General features: G+C 43.1%; 3 protein-coding genes across 5 annotated transcripts in view; 2 read left to right on the top strand and 1 right to left on the bottom strand.

Moving 5' to 3' along the window:
• aig1 (androgen-induced 1 (H. sapiens)) overlaps positions 1-2,058 on the top strand; it is a 15,861-nt gene extending 13,803 nt beyond the window's left edge. Inside the window, 3 exon segments of the mRNA XM_031866212.1 lie at positions 283-398; positions 1,289-1,455; positions 1,561-2,058. Of these exon segments, the coding sequence (XP_031722072.1) occupies positions 283-398; positions 1,289-1,455; positions 1,561-1,580 (303 nt within the window). The 3' untranslated portion in view covers positions 1,581-2,058.
• Positions 2,059-5,287: 3,229 nt separating this feature from the next.
• On the bottom strand, positions 5,288-7,110 carry adat2 (adenosine deaminase tRNA specific 2). Of its 2 annotated transcripts, XM_031866224.1 has the most exons (6): positions 7,027-7,110; positions 6,477-6,581; positions 6,123-6,273; positions 5,915-6,021; positions 5,591-5,663; positions 5,288-5,383 (listed from the first exon to the last, which is right to left on the bottom strand). In XM_031866224.1, the coding sequence occupies exons 1-6, from the start codon at positions 7,108-7,110 to the stop codon at positions 5,355-5,357; spliced, it is 549 nt and encodes a 182-aa protein (XP_031722084.1). In that variant the 3' UTR covers positions 5,288-5,354. The 2 variants fall into 2 exon arrangements, with proteins under 2 accessions (XP_031722084.1, XP_031722083.1); XM_031866223.1 differs by having other exon boundaries at positions 5,288-5,663; positions 7,027-7,100.
• An 844-nt stretch (positions 7,111-7,954) lies between these two features.
• pex3 (peroxisomal biogenesis factor 3) lies at positions 7,955-12,808 on the top strand. 2 transcript variants are annotated; one of them, XM_031865886.1, is made up of 12 exons: positions 7,955-8,139; positions 8,812-8,943; positions 9,099-9,180; positions 9,326-9,369; positions 9,490-9,611; positions 9,915-9,981; positions 10,104-10,158; positions 10,386-10,524; positions 10,621-10,691; positions 10,774-10,896; positions 11,114-11,210; positions 11,528-12,808. In XM_031865886.1, the coding sequence occupies exons 1-12, from the start codon at positions 8,067-8,069 to the stop codon at positions 11,609-11,611; spliced, it is 1,089 nt and encodes a 362-aa protein (XP_031721746.1). In that variant the 5' UTR covers positions 7,955-8,066; the 3' UTR covers positions 11,612-12,808. The 2 variants fall into 2 exon arrangements, with proteins under 2 accessions (XP_031721746.1, XP_031721747.1); XM_031865887.1 differs by having other exon boundaries at positions 7,955-8,495.
• The last annotated feature ends 6 nt before the right edge of the window (positions 12,809-12,814 follow it).

Genomic DNA, 12,814 nt, shown 5'->3' with positions numbered 1-12,814 from the left:
TGTGTGTGTGTGTGTGTGTGTGTGTGTGTGTGTGTGTGTGTGTGTGTCTTTGTTTAATATGTGAGTGCCCCCTAGTGGACAAAGAGTAGCTCATGGATGTAGAGAATACGTTGGCATGACCTCTATTAAATGTGTGTTTAGGTGGATTACACAGGTGTCTGAACACACACACACACACACACACACATGCTGTGTATAGAGATGAATTCATTATTAAGAGAGGCTAAACCAACACAAAGTGTGACATTTCTCTCTCCGCTCCGCTCTGTCCTCCTCTCTCAGCACACCACCGTTCTGCCCTTCATCATCATCGAGATGCGGACCACCAACCACCGGTACCCCAGCAGGTCGTGGGGTCTGGCAGCCGTGTGCTGCTTCGGCGTGGGATACATCCTCTGGTACCAGAATGTTTCCTGATTGTTTTCTTAACGCTTGGTACTCCTCTCTTACTCTTCTACAGCGCCGGGTACATTTAGTGTTATGAGATGTTCACGGTGTACTTTAGTGTTTGATGAACTTATTTAAACTCTTAAGAATCCTTTAGAACGTTCACTTCTGTTAATTAAGCTCTCATGTGATTTCATGTGATATTTTATCTCAATCATCTTTGAGAGGTTAGTTTTGGCAGTTGGTTTAAAGTTACATCATAAAACTGGTTCTGAACCAGTCTCAGTGTAGTCCTGATCCTCTATATGAACCAGTCTCAGTGTAGTCCTGATCCTCTATCAGACCTCCATCAGTAAAGAGACCATCAGAGAGAAGATGGTCTGTTTCTATAGAGTTATTCTTAATGCTCGTCATCGGAGCCACCGGGTCGGATTCTGGTGAAACCAGATGAACTCATGCAGGTTCACCAGAACCTCCTTCAGCTCAGACTCCAGCAGAGACCGGTCCACCGTGGACAGACCCAGATCCTCCAGCAGAGACCGGTCCACCGTGGACAGACCCAGATCCGGAGCTCCGGAGGGAGGAGGAGAGCTCAGCTGCCGGCAGCAGCAGCGTCTCCTCCTCCTCCTCCAGGAGCAGAGCTTCTCCTCTCTGGGAGCCAACACCACGCTGCTGGAGACCCAGGACGTATTGCGAAACACAACCACTTTAGTCCACAGGGACCGCCAGAGTCAACACAAGATGGAAGCTCTTAGTTGTAGCTTTTAAATAAAACCTGTACGGTTGAACATAGTTTTAGACGAGCTGTTTGAATGTGTATAGTCCTGAGTTATAATACTAACTGAACCAAATAAAACACATGCATATGAATCCACGTTAACTTGAACTCCCTGTGACCCAGGACGTGTTGGGTGCACCAGGTGACGGGTGTGTGGGTGTACCCGGTGCTGGAGCGCATCACTCCGCTGGCTCGAGTCGTCTTCTTCAGTGCGATGACGGCGGTGATTTGTGTTTTCTACACCCTCGGAGAAATCCTCAACAGCTACATCTGGGACCAGCCACACACAGGTACACACACACACACACACACACACACACACACACACACACGCACCGTTTACAGTCTGCTGACGTCACACACTCCTTTCTGTCCTCTGTGTGTCTTCCTCTCAGTAAAGGTGAAAGGTGAGTGATCCTCTCCCGGCTGTGCGGGCGTCGAGGTCGGCCCCGCCCACCCAGGACGGCACAAGAACAAGAAAAACAAGCGAACTTCTCCAGGAAGTGTGAAGATAACACCGTTAACCTTTGAACTTTACCCAATAACAACAACATAGAAACAGTTCAATGTAAATATAGAAGGAAAGGTGACAAATGAAGGCGAAAATACTCATCTTTTGGCTGTGTTATGTGGAGAAAAGTGGATAAAACACACAAACACACACCTACATAAAACAAACTTAAACACTGAAATACTGCACACACACACATATTTACACTATTTGTAATCTGCTTTTCTGGTATGAACTACTATCAAAGTGAATCATCAGCTACTGCGAATCCACTGACCATCAGTAATGTGTTGAACGTCATTATTGTTCATCGTAGGAGTCACACTTCATGTCTGGAAGAAACTACATGTTGGTACAAAATCAATAAAGCTTGAGTGGAAAATATTCCCCGTCAGTCCAGTTTTTAAAAGGAGACGTCGCTGCTGCTTCATTTATGTCACTGGAACAAGATGCTCTCATGAACACAACGTCTGACGAACTAAAACACCAGAGGAGCCAATCAGCAGAGGTTACACTGACTGACACATCAGATAGCCGCTGACTTAACTTCTAAGTATGGATGAAACCTTCATCAGGCACAAAAGGGATCAAAAATACAATGCAAATGACGGATGGATTGTTGGAGTAGAACGGTTATTCCCATTTAAATCAACGTAGCATTTGTATGTTCTGGAGGGCTAACTTCTGCATAAACTAAACCGACTTTTGGGAAGTCGCGGCCTCACCGAGGTGACGTTTTGCAGCAAGGGATGAACGAAGGAGTTGAGTCGTAACGTTAAGAAACACGGAGAGCCGGAGTAAATTAGTCAAATTGAACTCAATGCTTCATCCACGCAGCGTAGGAGAGCACATTGCTACCAACTTTGTAACTTTACATTTTTGTAACTCGTGTGGCATCAAACCATGATTTGCAAGCTAGCTGGCTAACAAGCCACCTGTCCGCTAGTTAGCCTGCTTGCTAATCCCGCCATGCTTTAATGCTACAACGGGTACAGGAAATGCTAGCTAGCTAGCTCTCTTGGCCAATCAGGATGAAGATGACGTCCTTTTCTTAAAGGGTTTAAGAGAGGTGAAGAACGTCACCTTCTGATCCTCGTTTCAACAGATTCAGGTCTTCAGCCCTTTAGAGACTTCTTTATGTCTGATTGAGGGTGTTCTTCAGAAGCTGGAGTGAATACTGAAGAACACCTTTCTGCTAGTTAACCTGCATCAGAGCAGAGCTTTATTTCAATGATTTAGTTTTTGTTGTCGGAGAGGCGCTTGATTATAATCAGAGTAGTGTAGGTGAAGGCTGAGGAGGGAGACTAACCTGCGGACGCGCTGGCAGTCAATGAATCACGGATCCAGTGGCTGAGTTTTGCAGTTTTATTTGCGGGCAACAAACAAACTCTTGTGCTGAATAATACATTCAAAATGGTTTCTCTTGATGTACAAAGATAATCAACAGCGTCAAACAATAATAGTGATAAAAATAAGACTCCCCCTCTCCTTCATTCATGTAACTAAACTACTGAACAGCTGATGTGCCCTTTGCGTTCCCCAACACTACATGACTCGATTACCAGAAGTGACAGAAAAGGGTGTACAAAGTGCCACAGGCCGTATACCTGGCTCCTACAAGCAGTTAGTTTAAAATGAAGGAGGCATTGTTTTACGTGAGATCTGTTCCACAGAGTGTTTCTGCGGTGAGGAACCGTCTCTCAGACTGTCTCCCCGATCAGCTGACATCTGGGGAATCGATGTTCCGGCCTCTGTTTCTCTACCGGATGGATTTCACACACCGACGTGGCGGCTGGGTCAAAGCGGCGAACCGCGGAGAGAGAAATGTCTTTTTACAATACAGCCAATCCTCCCAGCTGCTTTCTCCTCTGTCTGAATACAGCAGAACAGGATCCAATGGAGGAAGAAGCAGTGGACTCAAGGAGGAGAGGATGTGACGGGGAACAAACAAGTGAAGAAAGTTTAACGGTTAAACGAGTGAAAGCACATCAACACAAACCAACGATGTGAATAATAATCACTAAATCAACTCTTCTCCAGCAGAGCGGTTCCTCCACCTTTTACTCTGTGTGACGCCTCACATTACACCGCCGTGTGTGAGTCCTCTTACCGTCAATTAGGAGAGGAGAGTTTGACACTGTTCATTAGTGGTTAACAGCTGTGTGTGTGTGTGTGTGTGTGTGCGTGTGCGTGTTCTCTTCACTAACACGTCAACTCCTCCACTCTGAGGTGACACATTAAAACGTTCTGGAATATTCTGCTCTCCATTAATTAGCATATATTTACATGTTAATGAGCAGAGAGGAGCTGGACTCAGTCGGAGTAAAAACACATTTTTATTTATTTAACTGTCACAGAAAAGAAAAGTAAGTATGTTAAAATGTAGTGAAAGCACTCGGGCCTTTCATGGTGACGCTGTTTCACGTGATGAATTCATGTTTGTTTGCGAGGGATGTGTGTGTGAAGAAGAAGTATAAAAAGACTTACTGGAAGAGACTGATGTGATGAAACATAGAGAGAAGGAAGGAAGGAAGGAGGTAAAAAGGTGAAGGTAAAGTAAAACGACTGCTACTGAACCATCGATGGAAAGAGGAGGAAAGGAAATAAGATGAAGGAAGGAAGTAGATGGGAAGCAAACGGTAAAAATCATGAAGAAGGCGAGTGAAGGAAGGAAGGAAGGACAACCAGAAGGGAAGTAGTGGGGGTGTAAAATGGAGAGAAGGAATGAGGGGGGAAAAGAAGTATAAAACAGGTGAAGTAAAGAAAGAAGAAAATATATTAAAAATAAGGGAAGGAATGAAAGAAGGGAACTGTAAAATAAAAACAAACTGATAAACTACTGAAAGAAGGAAAGGAGTAAAAAAATGTAGAAAGGTGATAGAAGGCAAGAATATGATATGAATGAATACAGAAGAGAAGGAAGGAAGGAAGGAAGCAGGAAGGAAAGAAGCAGGAAGGAAGGAAGGAAGGAAGTTGTCAGCCACTAAAAGAAGGAAGGAAGTGGAGAACAGCAAAACAAACACTGAAGATAAAAAAGCGAGTAAGAGTTTAAAATGTCTCCTCTTTGCTGGAGAAAAACAGCAGGACATCTAGAACACACACACACAAATACACACATACAGTTTTCAACTCCTCCCAGCTGCAGATACTGTGAACACACACACACCACAGCATGTGTGTGTCTGAGAGGAAGTGAAACGACAGTCTGTATTGTGTCAGCGTGTGTGTGTGTCTGTGTTATATGAGCAGTTGTGAAGGTCACGTCTGCTGAGAAGCACACACACACACACTTCCTCGCTGTTTCTCACATGTTCTCTCGTTCTCAGAATAATGAAACAGGAAGTGGTGGGTTTCACATTTGAGAACAAACAGCTGTGAGGTTATGAAAAGTGAAATTCAACAGCTGAACATTAAATGTTTCATTCTCGGGTAAATATTTGGACTTTCTTAAGATCATTTTGTTTTCGTCGCAGCATCACGTCTTTCTAAGAGTTGATAAAACAAGATGACAGAGGTTCAGAGTTGTGTGGGTGAGTTAGCGCTGCGCCCCCTGGTGGCACACTGGTGGAACAGCAACGAAATGTTCCAGGAAGTCTTTCTGACACACACAATGATTTATAATGTCTTTTATTGAATAAAACATAAATTAAAACATAGAACCGATGTGTCTAGAAGAGTTCAGTCCTTCCTTGTTTTGGTTTTCGGGGCTGAAACAGACAGAACGGGTGATAGTGTTAGAGGAGAAGAAAAGAGAAAAGGAAGTGAAGGAATGGTAAATAAATGAAAGGTGTTCCTGTGCAGCAGCATCAGGTTCAAATGTCTGACAAGAACCGAGAGATGAAGGAGTAGAAAAGATGACAAGAGATGAACAGAAGACGAGAGGAAAGATAGAAAAGAGAAGAATCTCTGATCACCGTTTGGATTCTCCTGTTTGTAGAAAGTCTTCAGCATCTCTACAGCTTCTTCTGCTCTGTGACCTGAAACACACTGAACACACACACACACACACACACACACACACACAAGATATTACCACACAGTCATAAGACCAAAGGTATGTGGGCACTCATGTGTGTCAGTTGAACATGTTGCTCTGAAACCACGGGAGTTAATCTGCCTCCGCTTCCCACACACATCAACACACAAACACATCAGTGTGTCCCATCAGACGCACACATACAAATATAGAAAACAACAACAAACAAACATGAGAAGGAGAAGACTCCAGGGACAAACACCTTGAACGTGGTCCCGGTCTCAGGTAAGTGAGCAGATGAGACGTCCAGAACTGAACCGCAGCCGCCGAAGCGCTCGTTCCTGCAGCCGTACACGACCGCCGGGATGTCTGACAGCCGGTCAAGGAACAACAGCCGTCCTCACACACACACACACACACATATATATATAAGTACACACACACACTGAGGTTGGGGGGGGGGGGGATACTGAGCAGGCGCAGGGCTGCGGCACACATGATGCATGGCTCTACGGTGACGTACAGGGCCGTTCGCTCGCACACGCCGCTCACATGCAGGCTGCCGCGGCGACACCAGTCCAGGAGCTGATCCAGGGCCACCATCTCAGCGTGTCGAGTGGCCTAACACACACACACACACACACACACACACACACACACACACACACACTCAGTTTACCTATAATTAAATGTGCTGTATATAAATAAATTGCCCCAAAATATTACCCCAAATATCAAGCTATCAACTCTACTGACATTGTTTTCTCATAAAAACACAGGAGACTAGCTGGAGTTAGTTCAAACACGCTTAAATTATTTCATACGTTTTTGGTCTCGTTGACTTCATTGCGACCCTTTCCCACCACTTCATGGTTGTAGACCACCAGACAGCCGACCGGCACCTCTCCGCTCTCCAGAGCCTCTTTGGCCTGCAGCGTCACATGAACAGCAGGTCAGCACGGACAGTCAGGTGGCGTTCAAACAAGAAAGCAAGCGAACAGAGAACAGTCACTGGTGATCTGTATGTGCAGACTGGACTAATATGTTCACTATCAAATAATCTGTTAATTGCTTCTTTGTTTTGTTGCTCTTGTTTTTTATTTGCTTGTTTTATACTGAAATAGTAATATGTTCCTGTCAGACCACTATGGCTCTCCACCGCTTTTCTTTTAAATGTTCATTATGTGACTCACCTCCTCTGCATATTACAAAGGGAAGCTCTTTCTGTGCTTTTAAAACGACATTAATCATGTACAATTATCATATTTCAGGAAATATGACAGTTGTATCACTGAGAGATTAGCTTCAGTAAATAAGCGGCAAGACATTCCTGTCATACATTGTAATTAAACTAAGTTTATATTCATCTCTCACCATGTCGAAGGCGCTGGACATCCACTTCTCAATTTCCTCATCACTCGGATAAAAACTCTCTTTACGGCCTTCCTCTGTTCCCATGGCAACTGCTACTTCGTAACTCTACTTAACATAAGTCATACTATTAGCGTATGATGAGGAGTTTTAGCTTATTTCTTTACTTTATTTTTTAATTACAATTTCTTTCGTTGTAATTCACACGCCATGCACCTACTTCTCGTGGGGGGGAAGATAATATTGGACGGACCAGTTCCAGACATGACCAATCGAGCTCGACAGGCACGTTCATGATGACGTTTTCGATGCATCAAGCTGACTACAGTTAGCTGGATGTAAACCGGAAATTAGGGATTATTTATATAAAATAAAATCTTATATTTTCAAAAATCAAATATTACAGTTATTATATGTAATTATAATTATTTAGATATTATTTAGCTTTACTTTTTTTTATTTATTTGGTACTACATTTATATTTATATTAAATATTTTATTGATTATTTGATATAATTTAATCAATAAAAATGTAATGGCCCGTATCAAAAATCTTCATGTTATTGTCTTTTTGTTAAAAAAAAAAAATACTATAATGAATGCATCTGTCTTGACTTACAATTTACTATTTTATTTTAACTTTTATGTTATTTAGATTATACCTGTATCTAGTATGTTGAACTACTTTAATAGGAATATGATAAGAAAAGACTACTATGACCATAATTCTATTAAAAAGCAATAACAGTATCATGAAATGTGAGTAAAAACCGATCCCGGCCATAACTGAACTTTTTAAACATCGGCTTGTCTCAACAGGACATGTTCTTTACACGACCAGATTCGTGTTTTATTTTGAAATAGAAAACCGGAAACTGTACTATTTACTCTGCCTTAACTTTTCTTGACGTACTTTGGCACTTCTGACAAATAGCATGGTAGCAAGTAGTTATGCTAACTAGCGAAAAGTATTCAGGTGACATGTCCGTGAACTAGTCAGCATAAAGTTAAGAGAGTTGTAGTTTGTGAACCCCCCAGTCAGGATGTTTTCATCTGTCTGGAATTTTGTTAAACGCCACAAGAGGAAGTTTATTTTCACCGGAGCTGTAGTTGGAGGTAACTGGTGTTCCTGTTAGCATCTGAGCTAAGCTAGCTAGTAGCTTTAGCAACACGCCGGACTGCACTGAAAATATGTTCTAATTTGACGTTAGATCTCGTGCGTTTTAAATCTATGTATTTAAGGAGGTTTCTAATATTCGAGCAGTATGTCTTTTCACTTCGGCGTATATATTTTCCATCAAATAGCACAATTTTAGACATAAATGTGCTGTTCTTAGACAACCAACCAGGTGTTAACGTTAACTTAACTCAGCGACACCTCTTTAAATTGCCACAAATTTGAATGGAGTCTGGCGTGACGTTTATATGAGCTCATCATTAAGCTCCTTTAACGTGAGGACGACACCTGCCAGGTGAATATTAGATGTAACTAAAGTGATGACCAGTAACTGTGATGTGATTACAAACTTATGTCACGTGGCTTTATGGAAACTAAATGTTGGCTTCATGTCGTCTGAGCAAATTGCTAATTGTTTTAGGAATAATAATTAGTGATAATTAATCAAGTATCTACATCTGTAGCGTTAAGTAGGCTTTTCAAAATAATTCAAAAGGTTGTAAAATATTATTTTTATATATATATATATATATACACACACATTATGTGTATGTATATATTATGTGCTTGATATCAGTTAGTAATACTTTGTATGTGTTGCTGACCCTCAGGAGTGTACTTCCTGGGTAAATATGCCCAGAAGAAGATCGGTGAGTTCCAGGAGAAGGAGGCGACGGAGTACATCGCTCAGGCCAGACGGCAGTTCCACTTCGAAAGCAACCAGAGGACCTGCAACATGACCGGTAACGACAACACTCTTCTCAATCCTTTTCTTCCTATTGTCAGGATCAAAATGTAGGAGTTCATCTTCGCTTAACACATGAAGTGTGTGTGTGTGTGTGTGTGTGTGTGTGTGTGTGTGTGTGTGTGTGTGTGTGTGTGTGTGTGTGTGGGGCAGTGCTGTCGATGCTCCCTCCACTGAAAGAAGCCATCGTCCATCATCTGAACTCAGAGAGCCTCACTGCACTCCTCAAGGACAAGTGAGTAGCGCTTTCTTCTACTGTTGAGCGTCTGAGCTTTATAAATGTGACAGTATGTTTTTGTTACTAGACGTGTTGCTTTACTGCATGTAGAGAAATGGAAATTGTAAAGCTGTTGTTTCTTCTCTCACATGTTGTCTTACAGACCCGACAACAAGCTGGAAATCTGGGAAGATTTAAAGATCATCAGTGAGTCCCTTCGCAGCACAGTTGTATCTCATTAGTTGTAAATAATCACACAAAGCTTTTCACTTTGAGATTTGAGTTCCAGCTTTTGATCCCAAACGTGTGACACTTGGTCCTGTTCAGGTTTCACCCGCACCATGGTGGCCGTGTACAGCACCTGCATGCTGGTGGTTCTACTGAGAGTCCAGCTGAACATCATCGGAGGGTACCTGTACCTGGACAACTCTGTGGGCAAGAGCACCGCGGTGAGGAACCCAGTAGTCCGAAGTTACATCAGATCACTGTTAGTTTAGTGGCGTAATATCAGAGTTCTGGTTTCTCTGGAGTCTCGTAGTGAAATCCACACATTCCGAGTCTTGTGATTGGTTCATTCCCTCCACACGAAGGCTTTTTACTTTCTACTTTTTAAAGTAGTTTCACTAAATATATATATATATATATATATATATATATATATATATATATATATATATATCTCACAATCAATGCACAACAACAGAGCAGCGGAAGATTAAATAGAATATTATTTTACATTTGTAATCTCTCAGACTCCTCTGGCTCCTCCAGATGTCCAGCAGCAGTACCTGTCCAGTATCCAACATCTACTGGGAGATGGTAGGATGGACACACATACACACACACATACACACACACACACGTGCTCATAATCCTTCATTGAACCTTGTTTGTGTCTGTCTGTCAGTACAATCTTCACCTCTCTGTCTGTGTGCCTCCAGGTTTGACGGAGTTGACGACGGTAGTGAAGAAATCGGTGCAGAACTCTCTGGGAGGGTGAGTCTCTCTGTCTCCTCATTATTTGCATTGTTTTCGGTTCATCTTTTAATTGTTTAGACAATAAAATGTCAAGAAACGGTGAAAACTGCTCACAGCAGAGCCCCACGAGACAACCAACAGCAAAATGTCCATGAAATTCCTTTACCACTGACGTATAACCCTAACATTTGTGAGGCTTGAATCCCGTCTGCTTGAGGAGTGACTTGTCACTGGTTGGTCTCCAGCGTGTCCCTGAAGCAGAGCCTGTCTCTGCTGGAGCTGGAGCAGCAGCTGAGCTGGATCCGGGCCGAGGTGGAGGCCGGATCGGAGCGCCCGATGTCCTGGTACATGCTGGCCGACGACGAGAATGCGCTCGCCGACCAGGTCGCCCGAACACGGAGCACGAAAAACAAATATGCAGCAGAACTCACCGAGGAATAATCTGTGTGTGTTTTAACTGATCTCACCTCTTGTGTGCAGGCGTGCGGACTCACAGAAAACGATATCGTGACCATCAGACTGTTGAACGAGACTAGAGACATGTTGGACAGGTAACACACCACACCTGGGTGGTCCTCTCTTCACCTGTAGACGTGTTTGTGTGTTCTGATGTGTGTGTGTTTGTGACTCCAGTCCAGACTTCACCTCCGTCCTCAACGCCAGTTTAAACCGCGGCTTCTCTCGTCTTCTCGACAACCTGGCCGAGTTCTTCCGCCCGCCTCCCGGTGACTCCGCCTCCAGCTTCGCACCTGATAGGTCAGCTGGTTTTGAATTTGTTATGTTTCTGGTCATAAGAACCACTGTTAACACGCTAAATCAAAAAACATTAAAAAAATGATTGTTTCCTGCTTGATTATGAAGAATTACATCATCAAACCTCTCACCAGTTTTTCACAATTATGAGGCATTTCATATGTGCTCATTGTTGTTAGTTTGCTGAAACACATCATTTCCTTTGTGTTCGTCCGTCCAGTCTGTCTGCAGTCAGTCTGCCGCTGGCCAAGATCATCCCCATCGTCAACGGTCAGATCAACTACGTCTGCAGCGAGACTCCGAGCCACTTCGTTCAGGTGAACAACTCACACACACACACACGACCGTCGGAGAAACGCTGAGTCATGGAAATGACTTTGCTTCTGTGTTAAAAGATGGAATAAACCAAACCAGATATTAAAGTGAGGGGCTCTTGTCACATCTAGGTTTTTATTATCGGAGCGTATTGTTTCAGCTCAGTATTAAAAAAACAAATATTACTTTTTATATTTTGATGGATTATGTACATCCTGTTTCAGACAGAAGGCATCATAATAAACTATTTTAATAAGTTAATTATCTTCTGTCCGTCTCTGTCTGTCTGTCCGTCTCTAACTGTCCGTCTCTCTCTCAGGACTTGCTGATGAACGACCAGGTGAAAGAGTTTGCGGCCAACGTCTATGAGACGTTCAGCGCTCCACAGGAGCTGCAGAAATAATGCAACCACGCATGAAGGAGAAGGAGGAGGAGGAGGAGGAGGAGGAGGATTGAAGAGGAGGAGGAGGAGGAGGAGGAGGAGGAGGATTGAAGAGGAAGAAAAGAGGGATGAAAACAGAAATTATGAAAACCCTGAACTGTTCATCCCTCCTTCCTTTCTGTGAGACACTTCTCTCCTCAGAACCCGCCGGCCTTTTCACTCTGACGGCAGAAATCAGAGTCCGTTATGGATTATTAACCCGGAGGAGGAGGAAGAAGAAGCAGCAGAGACTTGCACTGTTGTCACAGCAGAGCCTGTGGTTAACCCTCGGACCACTGCACCACCAGTGGTGAGTTTTAATATCAGGACGGTTGTTACACGGTGGTGGTGTTTTCTGCTAAAATTCAGTTTTAGTTCAATTTTTAAATTAGAAAGAAAGTTCAATTAAATTGTTCTTGTCACGATGGAGAGAATCCACAGCAGCTTGTAGGTGAATTTTTGGGAGATTCCATCTTTTAAAGACACGTTTAAAGAGTCAGAAGCTGATCAGAATGTCGTAGTGGCGTTGATTGATTCCAAATGAAATATGTGGTCAAAGCGGTGAATGTGAAGTTTCTCTTTTTCCATCCACCAAACAACACACAGCAGTTCACCTCTGTTGATGCAGAGTTATCAATGAGCTGATTTCAGTCCTTCCTCAGTGTTTTGTTGAATATTGTAGTTCCTCTTTCTGCCCAGCAGGTGTCTGCGTTGTCCTCCTCTGTCTCCACATGATGGGCTTCATTCCAAACATGTTTTTACGTTAAGTCAAATTTTATATATTTGTGATTCTGTCCTTGATGGCGCTGTTATTACAGGCTGGTTTACAGCCTAAGAGTACTCCTAACATCCAACGTTTTACATTAACAGACACAATTATTTAGTGTTTTTCTCACTGTGGGAGATAATATTGTTTGGGAATGAAATCCTTCAGTGTGCTTCCACCGCTGCTTTCGTTGTTCACTGGATCTGTACGGATGTCACTTCTTTAAGAACTGAAATGGTTCGACAGTAAGACTGTTATCCAAAGCCAGAGGTGATCTGGGAACACTTGGTTAACGGTGGAAAGCCTGTTGGCTCTTAGTGCCGCATGTTCTCAAAACTCTCCCCACGTCTGATTAGTTAATGTAACGAAACCGTGTGTGTGTGTGTGTGTGTGTGTGTGTGTGTGTGTGTGTGTGTGTG

This window comes from Anarrhichthys ocellatus, unplaced genomic scaffold, assembly GCF_004355925.1.
Source record: "Anarrhichthys ocellatus isolate YVR2014 unplaced genomic scaffold, GSC_Weel_1.0 scaffold34, whole genome shotgun sequence".
Classification (NCBI taxonomy): Eukaryota; Metazoa; Chordata; class Actinopteri; order Perciformes; family Anarhichadidae; genus Anarrhichthys; species Anarrhichthys ocellatus.
This window is presented reverse-complemented; position numbering and strand designations above follow the sequence as displayed.

Coding starts and splice junctions, on each gene's coding strand:
- pex3 (XM_031865886.1), top strand. CDS start 8,067: ATGTTTTCATCTGTCTGGAATTTTGTTAAACGCCACAAGAGGAAGTTT. Junction 9,181..9,325: donor ACTGCACTCCTCAAGGACAA/GTGAGTAGCGCT, acceptor GTTGTCTTACAG/ACCCGACAACAAGCTGGAAA. Junction 9,982..10,103: donor CCAACATCTACTGGGAGATG/GTAGGATGGACA, acceptor GTGTGCCTCCAG/GTTTGACGGAGTTGACGACG.
- adat2 (XM_031866223.1), bottom strand. CDS start 7,047: ATGTCCAGCGCCTTCGACATG. Junction 6,274..6,476: donor AAGTCAACGAGACCAAAAAC/GTATGAAATAAT, acceptor TGTGTGTGTTAG/GCCACTCGACACGCTGAGAT. Junction 5,664..5,914: donor AGACCGGGACCACGTTCAAG/GTGTTTGTCCCT, acceptor GTGTGTGTTCAG/TGTGTTTCAGGTCACAGAGC.